This window comes from Trachinotus anak, unplaced genomic scaffold (assembly GCF_046630095.1).
Source record: "Trachinotus anak isolate AG129_WGS33_773 ecotype Australia unplaced genomic scaffold, CSIRO_AGI_Tana_v1 ptg000007l, whole genome shotgun sequence".
Taxonomy (NCBI): domain Eukaryota; kingdom Metazoa; phylum Chordata; class Actinopteri; order Carangiformes; family Carangidae; genus Trachinotus; species Trachinotus anak.
The window spans coordinates 6,461,120-6,475,624 of record NW_027273858.1 but is presented as its reverse complement, the minus strand read 5'-3'; the positions used below and the strand labels follow the sequence as shown (position 1 = coordinate 6,475,624).

Below are 14,505 nucleotides of genomic sequence, written 5' to 3'. Positions count from 1 at the left end.
TAACACACATGCCTCCTGTCAAAACACATCTCCCACCTGCCCCCCCTTCCCACCAACTTGACGGCTAGAAAAGGTTCATTTTAGCCGGAATCCGACAGCTAGCAGGGTCACAGCAGCCTGTGGATTAACGCTCCGTGACAAAGGCGAGTCATCGAATTAAAGGCCTCGCATACACAGGAGAGGAGAGGGGAAAAGGGGAGGTGTGGAGTGGATTGGTGGGCTGAGGTTTGGTCAGAAAAAGAAGGAGGGAGGGGGAGGGAGGCAGTTCAGAGTGGAGCAAGAGAGATAAGTGACGGACGCACCTCAACATCGGTCATCTGTTCATTCTCTCCCTCCCTTTACCGCCCCCACTCCCTCCCCACATCCTTCCTTCTGCCTGTGGGCCCAGCAGCAGTAGCTGTCACTACACGAGAGCGCCTGTCAATCAAAGCTTCCTAATCCAATGGCATGTCGGCAGGGGACATGTCACATATGTTAAGAGGAGAGAATGAGGGGACTTGCAGGGTGTGCTTGTGTGTGAGCAAGTGTGTGTGCATGCATGTATGTGTATGTGATTTTATGACTGTAGGGCAGAGCGCGGTTGCCAGAGAGTGTGGTGTGGCAGAGAGGCAGCGGGTGATGGAAGCTATGGTGACACATGAGGCCCGGGACCAACTCTGAGTAACCCACCAGTCACTAGAGGGACAGAGGGGGAGCAGAGGAGGTAGAGCAGGGCACAGGAGGGGTAAATGTGGAGGCACAGACAAGGCTAACTGTGACTGACATCGCTAGCATTCAGAAGTGGCACGCACCAAGCAGACAGAAATGGCGTGTGTGTGTGTGTGTGTGTGTGTGTGTGTGTGTGTGTGTGTGTGTGTGTGTGTGTGTGTGTGTGTGTGTGTGTGTGTGTGTGTGTGTGTGTGTGTGTATAGCATATATAGGTTTGCCCAAATGTCAGCTGTAAGCCAATTAAAATTTTGCTAACACACACTTACTTGTGTGTGAGTATCAAGCAAGTTGAACAGTGATTATTAATCAAAATACAATAATAGGATGGAGGTTATTGCTTTTCATTCCTATCTCTTGTTTGTATGTCTCTTCACCCCTGTTCATGCACTGGATGAAATGGCTTGTACTTGAAAACAATGTGTAAAAGGTTACTTGTATATGGTGATTTTTTTCACTAAGAAATGTACGGCAGATATTGACCATGACTACCTGATGGGGCTGGATACGTTGGATGTTGCAGGTGAAGTCAAAGTAGAGGTGAAACTTGTCAATGTCCATGTTTTTGTTCTGCTGGGCCCCTGGTTTTTTGTGGCTTTGGACAGTCTTCTGCTGTTCCTTTTGCTTTAGCGCCGACTTAGACACAGAGGACTGGATGGTCACAAAACTGTTCTCACACCTGACCCAGCAAGAGAGAAATGCAGAGGGGATGTATTGAGCAAGAGGTACTTTGATCCCAGTAAGAATGGAACAAAAAAGCAGAGAAATGTACAGTACTTCACTGTACATCACAAAAAAATTTGAAATGTTGTGTGCATGTGAATATGTTCTCACAATGTTTTTACGTAGGTGAGCGTCTCAGGGTCTTTGGCTATCATATCAGCCAAGATATGCTCCACACCTGTAGCCACTTCTTCCACCGATGACAAACCTGTTACACAAACACACATGCATACTGTACTTCAAAGCAGACCTCTAATGCAGTGGTTCTCAAACTTCTTCACATCAAGGACCCCTAAACTGACACAAATTAGACCACGGACCCCCATCTGATAAGAGTTTTGCTTTTAGATGTTTTATTACAGAAAGTGTTTGAAACGCATGACCAAAATAGTCATACATTTGGTCACTGTGTTACTTATGGATGGATATATAGTTAAGGGACCCCCAGGAACTCCCTCAAAGACCCACTGGGCCCCTTGTGAACCACTGCTCTAATGAGCTCTATAAATCTGTATGAGAAAATTCCAACAAGGTGTTGTTAAATTTTGTGCATGAATATGTGTCCTTCTAAATCTGTACATCTAAACCATTTAAAATCTAATTTGTCAGACCAAATTGATTGTATGTGCCCTAATTCAAGTGATATCCTAAACTGCTAAAATCTCTCCATAAAAATAGCTAGTATCAGTAATTTCTCCAACAAGATCTGTGAAGTAAAGATTATTTCTTCACGAGAGGGTCAACAAACCCAAGAGGTTTTTATCCAAGAATAATGTTAACTTTAAGTGCTATGTGCCATTTAATGTCTATAAAACTCCTCATTTTGAGTGTAAGTCTTACCTTCAGTATCAGATTTTACCCAATCCCTTAAATCCAGAGTGTGTGGTGTGTTCATCAGCGCAGAGGCAGCCATCTCAAGGCCAAGTGCTTTGGCTCTGCGAGCCTTTGTCAGCTTACTGCCTTTTTTATAGGGAGAATACTAAAGACAAAGACATAAGGACTGAACTGAGACGACTGAATGAAGAAAAGGTGTAAGAGACTCATTCAGGTGTAGATAAAAGTGTGAAAAAATTATATTCATTCTCTCCAAATCACATTTACACGATAAGAGTCATTTTTGCATAAAAATGTGATTCTGACCACATGATCCAGTTCATCGGCTGATCGGCAGCTCCTCAGGTTTTGCTCCAACTCAGCTGTCAAAACACCTTCCTTCTTCAGGGCCTGAATCACAGACTGGGTCTTCTTTGCCAGAGTGCTGAAGCAACACATGCACATACACAAACATATTCAAACAAAAAGAAAAACTGATTATATACAGTGCAAAATTATAACACACACAGACACACACACAAGATAAAGTGTTAATACATGTAAACCAATCACACATGATTAATACTGTTTCAGGCCTCAAAGCTTGACCACTAGCACCATCTAGTGGCCAATGTCAAATATGCTGTCTAGAAATGAACCCAGTTCTGCTCAGCTTATATGCGAAAACATTTTATGGCTGCGGCTGCATATGAAACTCTGGATCTAAATATGCCTCTTTACATAAAATGGGTCCCGGTGAGAGTATGAGTGAGTCAAAGATGTATTTCTCTTTTTTTGGTTTAATTTAAGATGTTTCATGTTTCCTACCACAACTCCTCATATACCAGCTGGACATCTCGGACGGCATCGGCATCCATGTGGTTGATCATCTCTTTGCGGTAGCGCACCATGAACGGCACTGTGTTCTCCTCACGAAGCAACACAATGATATTTACACACACCCACTGCTCCACACATGTCAGGGTGGACAACAGCTGTGGGGAAAGACAAGCAGACATTAAAACAGTACATCTACACACACAAACAGACAGTAAGCAGTGAGACACTGCCCATACATCCACCAATTATTAACTCTTTAGTAGAAAAAAAAATGGCTGCCCATTGTTTAGATCATACAGCCAGTATCTTTGGGTACATATACAACATAGAGAGAATTTAGACATTTAAGTGTGCATAAGAAACAGCTACTCATTTTGTCTTTAAGTCTCTGGCATTAGCACTACAATGCACGACCTTGTGATAAAGGAAGGTCAAAATGATGAATGAGTGTGTTGAAAACCTATATTCTCTATCTCCATCTCCTTCACTGGTGGTAGATCATTTTACAGTTTTTTTGCTTGATGTAACCACCAATGCACATACACTCACTATGGGTGCCCAGCTCCGTGACAGGGTAGATGCTTGTTGAGTGTTTTCAGTAATGAAGAGAGTCTAACATGTAACAGAGAACTGTTAAGCTATCTGTTGATATTTCCCATCCTCTCCCATTCTTAGAACCAAAATTTTCAAGGTAGTTATAATTTTGTGAAAAGGGTAATGTCTCCATCAAAATCTTAACAGCATTGTTGTGGTTAATTGTCATGTTGGCAACAGTTGTTCTATTGAGCTCTTCATTTAGCTTGTTTTGTGTTTCTATTTGGTGGTAGCAACTTCATGTATCCCACTGGGTTACCTTCAAAACATCCACACATTTCAACAGTCAGTGATGAACAGATACTGCCTTATGCTGCACTGCTTCCTCTACCTGATACAATTTTCTACAAACACTTTCCCACAAATAAAAACGCACCAACAGACCCAACTATACCTCAGTCAAGTCCCAGTACATATTGAGCTCATTTCTCAGAGCTTGTGCTGATGATGGTAAAACTGCTGGTTGTCCCAGGCAGGTACCACTGGTCTTCTGTTTCTTTAGACAGGGCTCATCAAACACGAAATCCTCCTCCTCTACTTCCTCTTTCTTTGCTCTAACCCCAGCCAGTGATGACCCCTCATCTGCCCATCTGTCAGCCTCATGGGCTTCTGAGACAATAAATGATACCCTCTACAAGAAAAAACAAGAAAAAACAAGAAAAAGAAAAACATAAGAATATAAAACAAGAATATAAAAAAGGACTGAAAAATTAAGAGATTAGTGACAGGATATGTACTTTGTTAGAAGGTAACATCAGTCATAAACTAAAGAAAGTTTTGTTCCCTTGCTGAAGGTCAGTTCAGCAAAAATAGTTGAATTCATTCAATAGATGTTTTACGAGCAGCCATTTTGAAGTGCAGAGTTCAGTAACACACAGATATTCTAGTTATGTAAGTTATTCCAACAACCTGTGGTTATAACTCAATTCCATCTTCTTTGAGGCATACTAGTATATGTCTGTGCATGCAGATATACTTGTAGTGAAGTCGTCTTACCTCCTCCTTCATTCTGATACTTGACCCACTTTCTTCAGCCCTCTCTCCCTCTGCACAGTCTGTTTGTTTTTCTGCCTCGTCTCCTCCACCCTTATCCTTTTTTCCATCACCATGTTTTTTCCTCTTTGATCCAGCCAACACAGATGCACCAGAATCCTTGAGAATTGTAGGGACCTCTGTGTTTTTCTGTGTTTTTCTTTGTGCTGCAGGTTTACGTGGTGCCCTTGGCTTAGGATCTTTAGGTCCTTTGGGTGCTTTTGGCTCCTTTGGTTTCTCAGTTCTCTTGGCAGCTGCTTTCTTCTCCCCTGCTGCAGGGGCACTAGCAGTCTTTTTCGGGGCTTTTGGCTTTGGCTCTGGTGGTTGCCATTCCTCACTATCCTCATCACTACTCATTGTCTGAGTAAAGGACCTAGTGGAAAATATGATTATTATACGTCAAGAATAGGATTTGGCTCTTTCTGCTAAATTTTGTATGTTTTCCCCTGGTTTGCCTGGTCTCCTCCAGCATTCTTAACACAGTAAAGAGTCTCTAATGGATTAGATAGTCTTATTTGTATAGTTAACCATGTGAATATGTGTTTATGTCTCTATTAGCCCTGTGATGAACTGACAATCAGGTAAACTGTTAACATCATCCCCAAAAGTGAAGACAAAGCCCAATCTGCCCCCATGACCTTGAATCTTAATATGCTGTTGTTGCAGAAAATGGATTGTCAGTGCAAAAAAAAAAAAGAAGCAATCACTTACAGGTCAGAGTCCATATCTCTGTACTTCACAACTTTGCTAGTCGCTGCTCTGGGTTTTCGCATCATCTGTGAGAAAATGTGTTTCGTTAGCCAGCATTACATCACAGCTGTACCATTAAAAACACACAATTTATCTCACTTTCCACTGTGGTAGAATGTAACTATGTACAATGTACTCAAGTACTGTACTGTACTAATTACTTGTTGCTTTGCAGATTCATATTATTATGCCAAAATTGAACCAACAAAAAACTGAGATGTATTACTAAGCATTAAGCTACCTGACACTATATAAAGTAGTTAGAATGAATCCTAACTTTAGCGGCTGCAACATTAAGGTGACGCTTTCACATGAATGCATTCATAACTATAATCCAATAATATAATATACATTAATTTAAAATGGGTATTTTTCAACACAAGTATTTTTATCTTTGATACCTCGAGTATATTTTCATGCTAATACTTTTGAACTTGCATGTATGTAAACATTTTTAATGCAGGGCTTTTACTTGTAGCCGAGTATTTCTACTATGTGGCATAACTACTTTTGCTTAAGTAAAAACTCTGACTACTTCTTCGCCAACTGATAATGTTAATAATAAAAAATAACACCAAATTGTGATTAGCGTCTTACCGTTAGCGTTAACTGGTCAAAGTGTAACTAAACCCATAGTTAAGATAGCGTTAGCTATATGTCGTTACCCAATAAATTAGGATTAAACACAGAGCAAAAACATTTCACCTTTGCTTACTTTAGCAGCAACATTCAATCTACCGAAGATGACATGAATTTGCAAATGTTTGCTAGCTATCATAAGGTTAGGTTAGCTATTATTTCAAATTTACCGCTACACGCTGACGCTAGCAAAGTTAGCTAGCTCCATGGTCCTACAACGTGGCATATTGTTTCATGTCACTGTTTTCTCACACGGTATTAAGCATAAATAACTAAGTAGGTGTACCTTATACCGGTTGATATGCTCAAATTATTTATGCTTATTCCACTGGAAAGCGTAGTTTGAGAATCAGTACTTCCTGCAACAACATAGGTTCAACCAATGACGACGTCCAAAAGCCTTAAAGGGCAAGAACCCCCTTTTCTTCAAGAGGCTGCGCTTCTGCTGTTGTCGTTAAACTATACTGAAAACAATTACGTAACATATATACACACATATAGCAAAAAAGGAAACGCCAGATAAAATAATTATAACATACATGAAAAGATTCAGTAAAAACAAACATGCAAGAAGCTATTTATATTCAACAGAAATAAATCAATATATTGGATGAGGTAAATAAATAGATTAAAAAGGAGTTACATATGACAAATAATTTACTTAATAATGTTTTGAAAAAATTACAGGAGTAATAAAAATTCCGTTTAAATATTTCCCATAACATGTTTTACAGGATATAGCTTATTCTGTGTAGCACTTTTTACAAATTAAACTGTTTTAGTTTTGTTGGTTTATGTTTGATATCCCCCATGTTTTTTTATAATTCAAGTCACCAAAAATAGAAGCCCCAAAAACTTATATTGGTGGAATATTGTTCCTTACAATGATATGTCTAATTTCCTTGGTACTACATTTCCTTTGAGGAAACCTAAATCACCAATGATTATATGTCTTCTCTGATCTGATTTACTGTAACTGTTAAACTGTCTCAACAAAGTTCCCTTTTCCCCCAGAGCACTCTCACTTCCCTTAACCAGCCACAGACAGGCAATTCAAATGTTGGACTTCAATTGTGTCTCTCGTTTGTTGTAACTTACCTTGTTCCTCAAATGTGACAACAAACTAAAACAAACTTTACTCATTACCTCAATGATTTTGTTACATTTTGTTGTGTATGTCCATATTATGAGAAGCAGGGTGGTATCCATCTCACTGTCAAATGTCGTGAACCAGCCTGGGCCAAGTATTTGGGAAATGGGAATGCTGTAGTTGTAAAATATATATATATATATATATATGTATATATACAGCAGAAACAATATTTGCTTTTTTAAAAATTAGATCACTGGATTCACTCAGCAGACCAAGTGAGTCAGAAAGTAAAAGGTGCACACAGAATTTACATATATGTGTATATACATATACAGAGGAGTAAGATGACATGGTCATAGGAGATGTGTAAGCAGATGTTTATTCCATTTGAGATGTGTATAGAAATGATTAATACAGTCTATCATTACTTCTGTATCATCTTTTTGGCCCATCCTCCATGGAAAAGACATGATGATGATAACATACCATAACAACTTGATAGCTGTCTATTTTTTGGGGCCTGCTGGTGATTGTGGGACCTAAAAACTGGGTAAGGGGCTATGGTCAGGGGCCAGAAAAAAAATTCAAGAGTCTTAATCAGTCCTGAACTGATTATGAAAGAGAAAGAGATTTCACCACAGGGGTAATAAAGTCCCTTAACCCAAAAATAGTGATGGTATTTGAAAATACTTCCAGGACTACTAGCTAAATGTGACTGAACAATAATAATACTAATACCACAACACCAATAGCAATAACAATCTTCTATATTACCAGTGGAACAGGTATTTAGCATTTCTACGTTCAGCATTTTCACAAATTCATTCTGTTTCTTAGTCATTCTCATTATCATGTTACTATAGGTTTACATATATTTTACTAATTACCTGTATTTTAGACAATAGGAGGATATGGATTAAAAATTTCTCAACTAAGTGTTGATGGTGATGATTGCTAAATATCGTTATACCCTGCCCATGGTAACAGATGATGCGTAAACATTAGCAACCAATCAGGAATTCAGTCTGGCACAGGCAGAGTGCACTTTGGTTGAGTGTGGCGTTTTCCACACCCATTGCTTTCAGTTCCCTCTGTCTCTCCTCAGCCATAAAGGTAAAATGTCATAAGCTTCTGTCATTTATATCTGTGAAACAGCTTACACCCTTACCTGAAAGAAGGTATTATATATTTCAGTGTGTGTGTGTGTGTGTGTGTGTGTGTGTGTGTGTGTGTGTGTGTGTGTTTGTGTTTGTAGTTCCTCTCAGTCCCTCTGGTCAAACTTATTTTGTGACTGTGTATGTGTGTGTTTATAGGTTTGTGTGAAGATGGCAGACCCCGAGAACCCAAACCAGCCTCTCCTTGTACCTCCCTGCCAGCAGCCGGCAGGCAGTGCAGGAGCACCAGATGGGTAAGCAAACCAAAACATTCACTGTAAATGCTTTAGATACTTCTCCAGTGTCTATCATGGCTATTGTTAAAAGTCCTCTCATAGATACAGTGTATGTGTGTGTGTGTGTGTGTGTGTGTGTGTGAGTGACAGAGAAAAAGTGAATTTCTTGTCTTTTTTCTCTTCAACTGTAGATGTCATTTTACAGTGAACATCTATGTTTTGATTAATTTACAACAAATTATGTATAATTTACAGGTAACCGTGAGATTGAGATATTTTTTGAATGTATATTTTCCACCTTTAATGCAGCAATTGGTTTACATTTACCTCAGTTCTAATCAACAGACTCTTTACAAGTGGTAGATCTGTTCAATAGCGCAGATTCATCAAATTTCAACAGTAATGGAACTGTGACAGAAGTTATGGATTAACATTGTATGAAAAACAATGAAAAACAATGTCTGTATGAAAAGGAAATAAATAATAATAATAAAAAAATTGATTTAAGAGTTAAAAAATTGTCAACAGTAATGTAAAGTATACATCAGGTTGTAGATTAGGAAATAAGCGTTGTAATTCTTATGTGTTTTGTTTTTATTCGTGGATTCCACCAATGAAAATTATTGATCAGTACATTAAAAAAAAAAAAAAAAAGAACTGTTTGATGAATTATGCGACAATTGACTAAATAAAGATAATACCAGTTATAGGATTTTCCAAAGGGGTTACAAGAGGAAGTTAAAAAGGGCAAACTCATATACAAATTTCAATCAGGTGTCTGCTTGGCAACAAATTATTTCATCACACAGTTGGCAGTGACGTACCCAGCCCACCATACATGGTACCACATACCGTGGCTCAGGTTCCTGTTTCAGAGAATCTCCCTAAATCTCTGCCAAGCATCAGCCTCTGATGTTCCTCATACTGAACATTCTCCTCTGCTCCCTCATCCTACGATCTACCTCTTCTTCTGTCTCTCTTTATCTTTCTCCGGCCAAAGGATTTAGTCCCATGACCTCCTTATCAGTGACACATATCAAATACAAATGTTTTTTCCTCTTTTTTTGAATTTTTTTTTTAAATCTGACAATCATTTATAAAGAAACATAGCTGAGCGGGTCAACCAAGCACTGATCCTTGAACAGTGAAAATAGGGGATGATTGAGTACAACAAGGCTCCTTCATACTAAAGACTTTTTCCCTTTGAGTTCATATTCAGTATAGTAATAGTAAATAGTAAATGTCCAACAAGTCCTCCAAATTAAGCATGTTTCTCCTCTCTTTCACTGCCTCCACTCCTTTTCTAACACGTCTTGTTTTCCAGACGCCGCTCCTCCCGGGCCTACAAGGTGGCAGGTTTAACCCTGTTGGCCTGTGTCCTGATTATGGGCCAGGCGATGATCGCCTACTTCCTCCTCAGCCAGAGGAGCGACATCAAATCTCTGGAGGAGCAGAACAACAATCTGAAGACCAAGCTGACGAAGGGAAGCTCAGGTGAGGAGGCCAAATTCAGTTTGGATTAAGATGGATAAACTTTGTACTGTTGATATTTAGTAGAGTTTTATGAGGCAAAAGTAGGATGACAGCCTGGTGAGCTGCTGAATAATAAAAAATTAATGATATAGGAAGAGAAAATGTCAAATATTAACAAAATTCCTAATGACCTGTAAATATGAAAAACAAATCATAACAACAAATCTGAAACGAAAAGCTAATTGAAGTAGAGTGTTCCAAACAAACCATGTGTCTCCTAAAGACAGAAAGCTTGTTGGATACACTTCCTTTGGAGCCAGACTGAGCTTCACTGGGTTTATTTTCTCAATCAGTCTCTCACATCTCAACCTCTCACACACACTCATGCTTTTTCTGTCTGTAGTTTCTGTGCCAATGCAGATGCATGTGCCCATGAACACCATGACCGAGCTGATGGATGACTCTGTGGACGAGGTAAAATTGTCCAATACTGGATTTTTCTAATATAAATATTTGATATTATATATTGGTTAATCCTTTTAAACATTTTTGCAAAGTGGATCCCTGAAAACAGACTTTTAGTGCTCTTGGATGGACCATTGCAATCTTTTGTTAAAGATATAGCGGCCTGGCCACTATCAAGTGCAGATATATTCTTTGAATGTAATGATATGATAAAAACTAAATTGAGCTTTAATACAGTGACAGTAATATTTTTCTAATTTAGAATGAATCCTGAATTCTTGTACGATGAAGTTCAAGATGTGGTCTTCATTTTTTTCTCTGTCTTGTGTCACTGATTGTTTTGCAGGAGGCTTCCACCGGAGCCCCAGGAAAAATTGGTATTTAATGTATTCATATACACATAAATATATACTGAATTAATCATCTTTATCTAGCAACACATTAGGAGACAGTGTTTTATAATTTCTGATTACAATCACACATCCTCCTCTTTCCCACTCATATGTTTGTAAGTTTATTAGTCTCATGTTTTCTGTAAGACAGAGGTGATTTAACGCCTGTGCTCCCCCAGTCCCTCTGCAGGGTACCATCTGCCAGATGGAGGCCTCTGGTATGAAGCCTGTGCAGGTGCCAGGTTTCCGCCCTGCCTGCGATGAGGCTGGCCTCTACCGGGCCAGGCAGTGCTACATGGGCCAGTGCTGGTGTGTGGATCGAGTCAGCGGGGAACAAATCCCTGGATCCCTGAGCAATGGATCAGCCAAATGTGCAGCTGTGCACACCGGTGAGACAAGATAACTGGTCACAAAGTCAGAGTGAGAAAGAAAAAAGGAATCATTTCAATGCGATGTGCAGATTTAAACTATTGTATTCATGTTTTTAGTCAATATATAGTAGTTTAAATCAAAAACCCATAGTTCAGGCAGGTTTTACTGTATTTTGCCGTCAATAAATCAGCACTAGAGCTTGATTTCATTGAAAATAAAATGGATATCAGCTCTTATACTGGTTCCACACACACTTATTTGTTTTCCATGATGCATAGATTAAATTGAATGTCGTTGTTGTGTTTGAAGTTATCCATATTAACCCTTCCAAGTTTTCAGTCCTGCTTGTTTGCTTGTAGTTTGTAGGACATCTCAGAAAACTTGGAAATTTGGCCAAACCTAGGAATTTATTTTTGATGCAGACTCAAGAATATATTATTCACAGGTTTTTTATTTTTAATAAATTAGATCACACTAAGTTGTATAAAAAAAAAATCAAAAACATTTCTAATGTCACAGTTTTTCACTTTGATGCAATTCACGCATCTGAAACGTCATAACTCAGGTGTGACAGGCCGTGGCTCTTTCATACATATTTGAGGAAAGTTTAAAGTGATTTGATTGAAAACACTAATGCAATGCAGGACAGTATCAAGGCGAGTGAGAGGTCTGTAATTCTCATTGACGAACGTACAAAGTGTTTTTTATGAGTTGTAAGCGTCAGATGAGAAATGCATCAACACAAAGACAAAACACCTTTAGTAGTGAAATACTGTATGTGTGGACACAATGGCAGTTTGGACAAACACAATGGGAAATGCTAATGTGTGTGTGGGGGGGAACTGCATTCAGAGTGATGACAGTGATGTTTCCGTGATAGTGAAGTGATAGTGAAGTAAAAGAACAATCGTTTGATTTGAACTGCAGTGTTGTTGACGGTCAAATATCTGTCTTTGTAGCCGGCATGAGCAAGATGCTGAAAATGCTTGATGTTAATGCCTAATACTGTGGTGAGTACATGTATGATGTTCCTCTGATTCACTACATAATGCATTCATATAAAAGCCTCTGTGAGCAGTACTGTATGTAAGGTGTGATTGCTACTGTAGTTTCAGTTCAGTTTACTTCAGTAAAGTTAAAAGTATTTCTGGCAAGGGGCATTTTAAAAGGGAAATAACTTTCTATTGTCCTTTTGAATTAACTGTATTTTTTTCATCGTATATTTTCTGTTTCTGTTTTTTGGGAAACTGAAGCTGATGAAATCTCCTCCAGACACCAGCAACAGGTCAACTCCAAATCATGACATTGCAGCCATCATATTTCCTGATAAGTTTGCTTGCTATCATCTTACTATCTGCAACCAATATTATACAGACAGATGTGACCTTTCTATTGATTACATAACATCTTTCAGTTTCTTTAAATGGCTGGTTAAAGTTTAAGAATAGCGTGTTGTTGCTTTGCAGAGTTAAAAAAAATGTTTTATTCAAATTGTGTCTAATGTCAGTTTGACTAAAAGTTATGGGATGATGGGAAATTAGTAAAGAGCAGTGACTTGAAAAATAACAGCATGAACCAACAGTTCAGCTGAGTGTGGGCACAGAGCAATTATTAATATGATTTTTAGAAGGGCAGATTTTTGGCAACATGTAAATGAAGACAACATCTGTCCAGTGCCTCTTTACATTATACTTCATGAACATGATGACTTGGCCTGTGAACATGTGGCTAAACATAAAGGAGTGAAACTATGATTGTCACACATTTGGGCAAAATTAGTAACAAATGAGACAAGTGTAAACTGGATTTTCCCCATTTATTTGAATTTACCAAATAAACCTGTTAAAGACAGTTTCACTGGTTTTTCTTTTACAAAGTCAAAACGGAATTTCAAACTTGAAAACTTCTGCATTGATGTGCAGGAGCGAAAACCCATGACGACAAGACAGATTAGCCAGTGGCATGAAGCACCATCAGCTATCCTGTCATGCTCAATAGTCCACAGTGTGTATATGTTTAAAGAAAGGTATTACTTTAATAACAACAGAAAACATGCAAACACATAATAGACACAAAATTAAAACACTAAGAGCATGCAATATGAGAACAGCAACACAATGGTTGTCAATAGGCACAAGTCGTTCCTGGTTTCCAGTTACCCAACATACAGTACATATATTTTCCAATACACTTTCCAGTTAAAGTAAGAACTAAACTAAGCACAACCTCAAACTGAACTTTATGGCTTTTTGTCTGATATCTGTCACAGGTGTGACTGTGTGCTCATTTCAATGGCAGCAGTGCAGTACCTGGGAGCACTAATGTTTCTGTCGTGACTACCTTAGTACACTTCTTTTTACATTACATTTATTTCCTTAGATTAGAATTCGTTTTTATAAGCTTTTATTTTCTCAAATCAGTGTATACTGTCACATCTACATGTATAAAAACAGTATATGTATTTTTTGAGAGTTTTAATCGGACAGAAACTTATTATGAAATAAGGTGCATAACTCTGCATTTCAAATAATAAAGTATAAACCCCATTTGTGGGGAAAAAACACACATTTTCTTTTTCAGGTTATCCACCAATGGTGTAAAGCATAAATGAGTGCACACCCTCTGAAACACAATTTGGCTTCTATATGATGATTTTCTTATGAAAATGATTAAGGGTTATGTTGCAAAAATTAGTATACTGTTTTGCAGCGATTGCATCACTCTCAGACTGGAGCAACACATGGTAGAATACTGTCTGGAGACCTGAGAGAGAAATCTATTTCAATGCACAGAGGAGGACAGAGGTACAACCCCTGATCTAAGAAAAGTTGCCAAATTTATATAATTCGCTCTTATAAATGACATAAATTTCTGTGTTATTGTTAAAAATAACAAATTTCAGTTTTGTTATCTTTCCATGAATTTTAACGGTGATCATTTAGGGAAAAGTTTAAACTCTAGTGCATGTCTGCTGTTTTATTAAATGTGCTACAGTTAAGGTGGTTTTCTGTGCATAAGCTTTTCAGACTAGTGTCTTGCAGCAACAGTATTGTTTATAGACATAACATTTATCAATCTTACAGTTAAACTCTCTCTTTCTCAAAAAGAAACTGTTACAGTACATACTGTTCATCAACACATGATACAGACATAATAGTTTAAATAAGTAAAAACGTCACTGATTTGCTTTTGATATTTTTGGGACAAAAAAAATAAATTACAGA

At 38.2% G+C, this 14,505-nt stretch overlaps 2 protein-coding genes across 5 annotated transcripts in view; one reads left to right on the top strand and one right to left on the bottom strand.

The window, feature by feature from the left end:
* srbd1 (S1 RNA binding domain 1) overlaps positions 1 to 6,523 on the bottom strand; it is a 52,390-nt gene extending 45,867 nt beyond the window's left edge. The window contains exons 1-9 of one of the 3 annotated variants that reach the window (XM_071480149.1): positions 6,383 to 6,523; positions 5,419 to 5,483; positions 4,672 to 5,080; positions 4,070 to 4,306; positions 3,070 to 3,236; positions 2,569 to 2,686; positions 2,269 to 2,407; positions 1,540 to 1,636; positions 1,198 to 1,384 (exon numbers count right to left, since the gene is read on the bottom strand). In XM_071480149.1, the coding sequence (XP_071336250.1) occupies positions 1,198 to 1,384; positions 1,540 to 1,636; positions 2,269 to 2,407; positions 2,569 to 2,686; positions 3,070 to 3,236; positions 4,070 to 4,306; positions 4,672 to 5,080; positions 5,419 to 5,483 (1,419 nt within the window). In that variant the 5' untranslated portion in view covers positions 6,383 to 6,523. Of the gene's footprint in view, positions 1 to 1,197; positions 1,385 to 1,539; positions 1,637 to 2,268; positions 2,408 to 2,568; positions 2,687 to 3,069; positions 3,237 to 4,069; positions 4,307 to 4,671; positions 5,081 to 5,418; positions 5,484 to 6,162; positions 6,289 to 6,382 lie in introns of those variants that run through there. The other 2 variants (XM_071480150.1, XM_071480151.1) reach the window with 2 other exon arrangements.
* A 1,701-nt stretch (positions 6,524 to 8,224) lies between these two features.
* cd74b (CD74 molecule, major histocompatibility complex, class II invariant chain b) lies at positions 8,225 to 13,132 on the top strand. Of its 2 annotated transcripts, none has more exons than XM_071480147.1 (8): positions 8,225 to 8,302; positions 8,503 to 8,597; positions 9,904 to 10,073; positions 10,456 to 10,526; positions 10,864 to 10,894; positions 11,089 to 11,298; positions 12,241 to 12,291; positions 12,535 to 13,132. In XM_071480147.1, exons 2-7 carry the CDS (start codon positions 8,515 to 8,517, stop codon positions 12,282 to 12,284), a joined length of 609 nt encoding a protein of 202 aa, XP_071336248.1. In that variant the 5' UTR covers positions 8,225 to 8,302; positions 8,503 to 8,514; the 3' UTR covers positions 12,285 to 12,291; positions 12,535 to 13,132. The 2 variants fall into 2 exon arrangements, with proteins under 2 accessions (XP_071336248.1, XP_071336247.1); XM_071480146.1 differs by having other exon boundaries at positions 8,251 to 8,367.
* The last annotated feature ends 1,373 nt before the right edge of the window (positions 13,133 to 14,505 follow it).

Excerpts from the sequence above, each read along its gene's own strand:
- cd74b (XM_071480147.1), top strand. The coding sequence starts at position 8,515 with ATGGCAGACCCCGAGAACCCAAACCAGCCTCTCCTTGTACCTCCCTGC. Across the intron at positions 8,598-9,903 it reads AGTGCAGGAGCACCAGATGG|ACGCCGCTCCTCCCGGGCCT; the intron begins GTAAGCAAACCA and ends CTTGTTTTCCAG. Across the intron at positions 11,299-12,240 it reads ATGTGCAGCTGTGCACACCG|CCGGCATGAGCAAGATGCTG; the intron begins GTGAGACAAGAT and ends CTGTCTTTGTAG.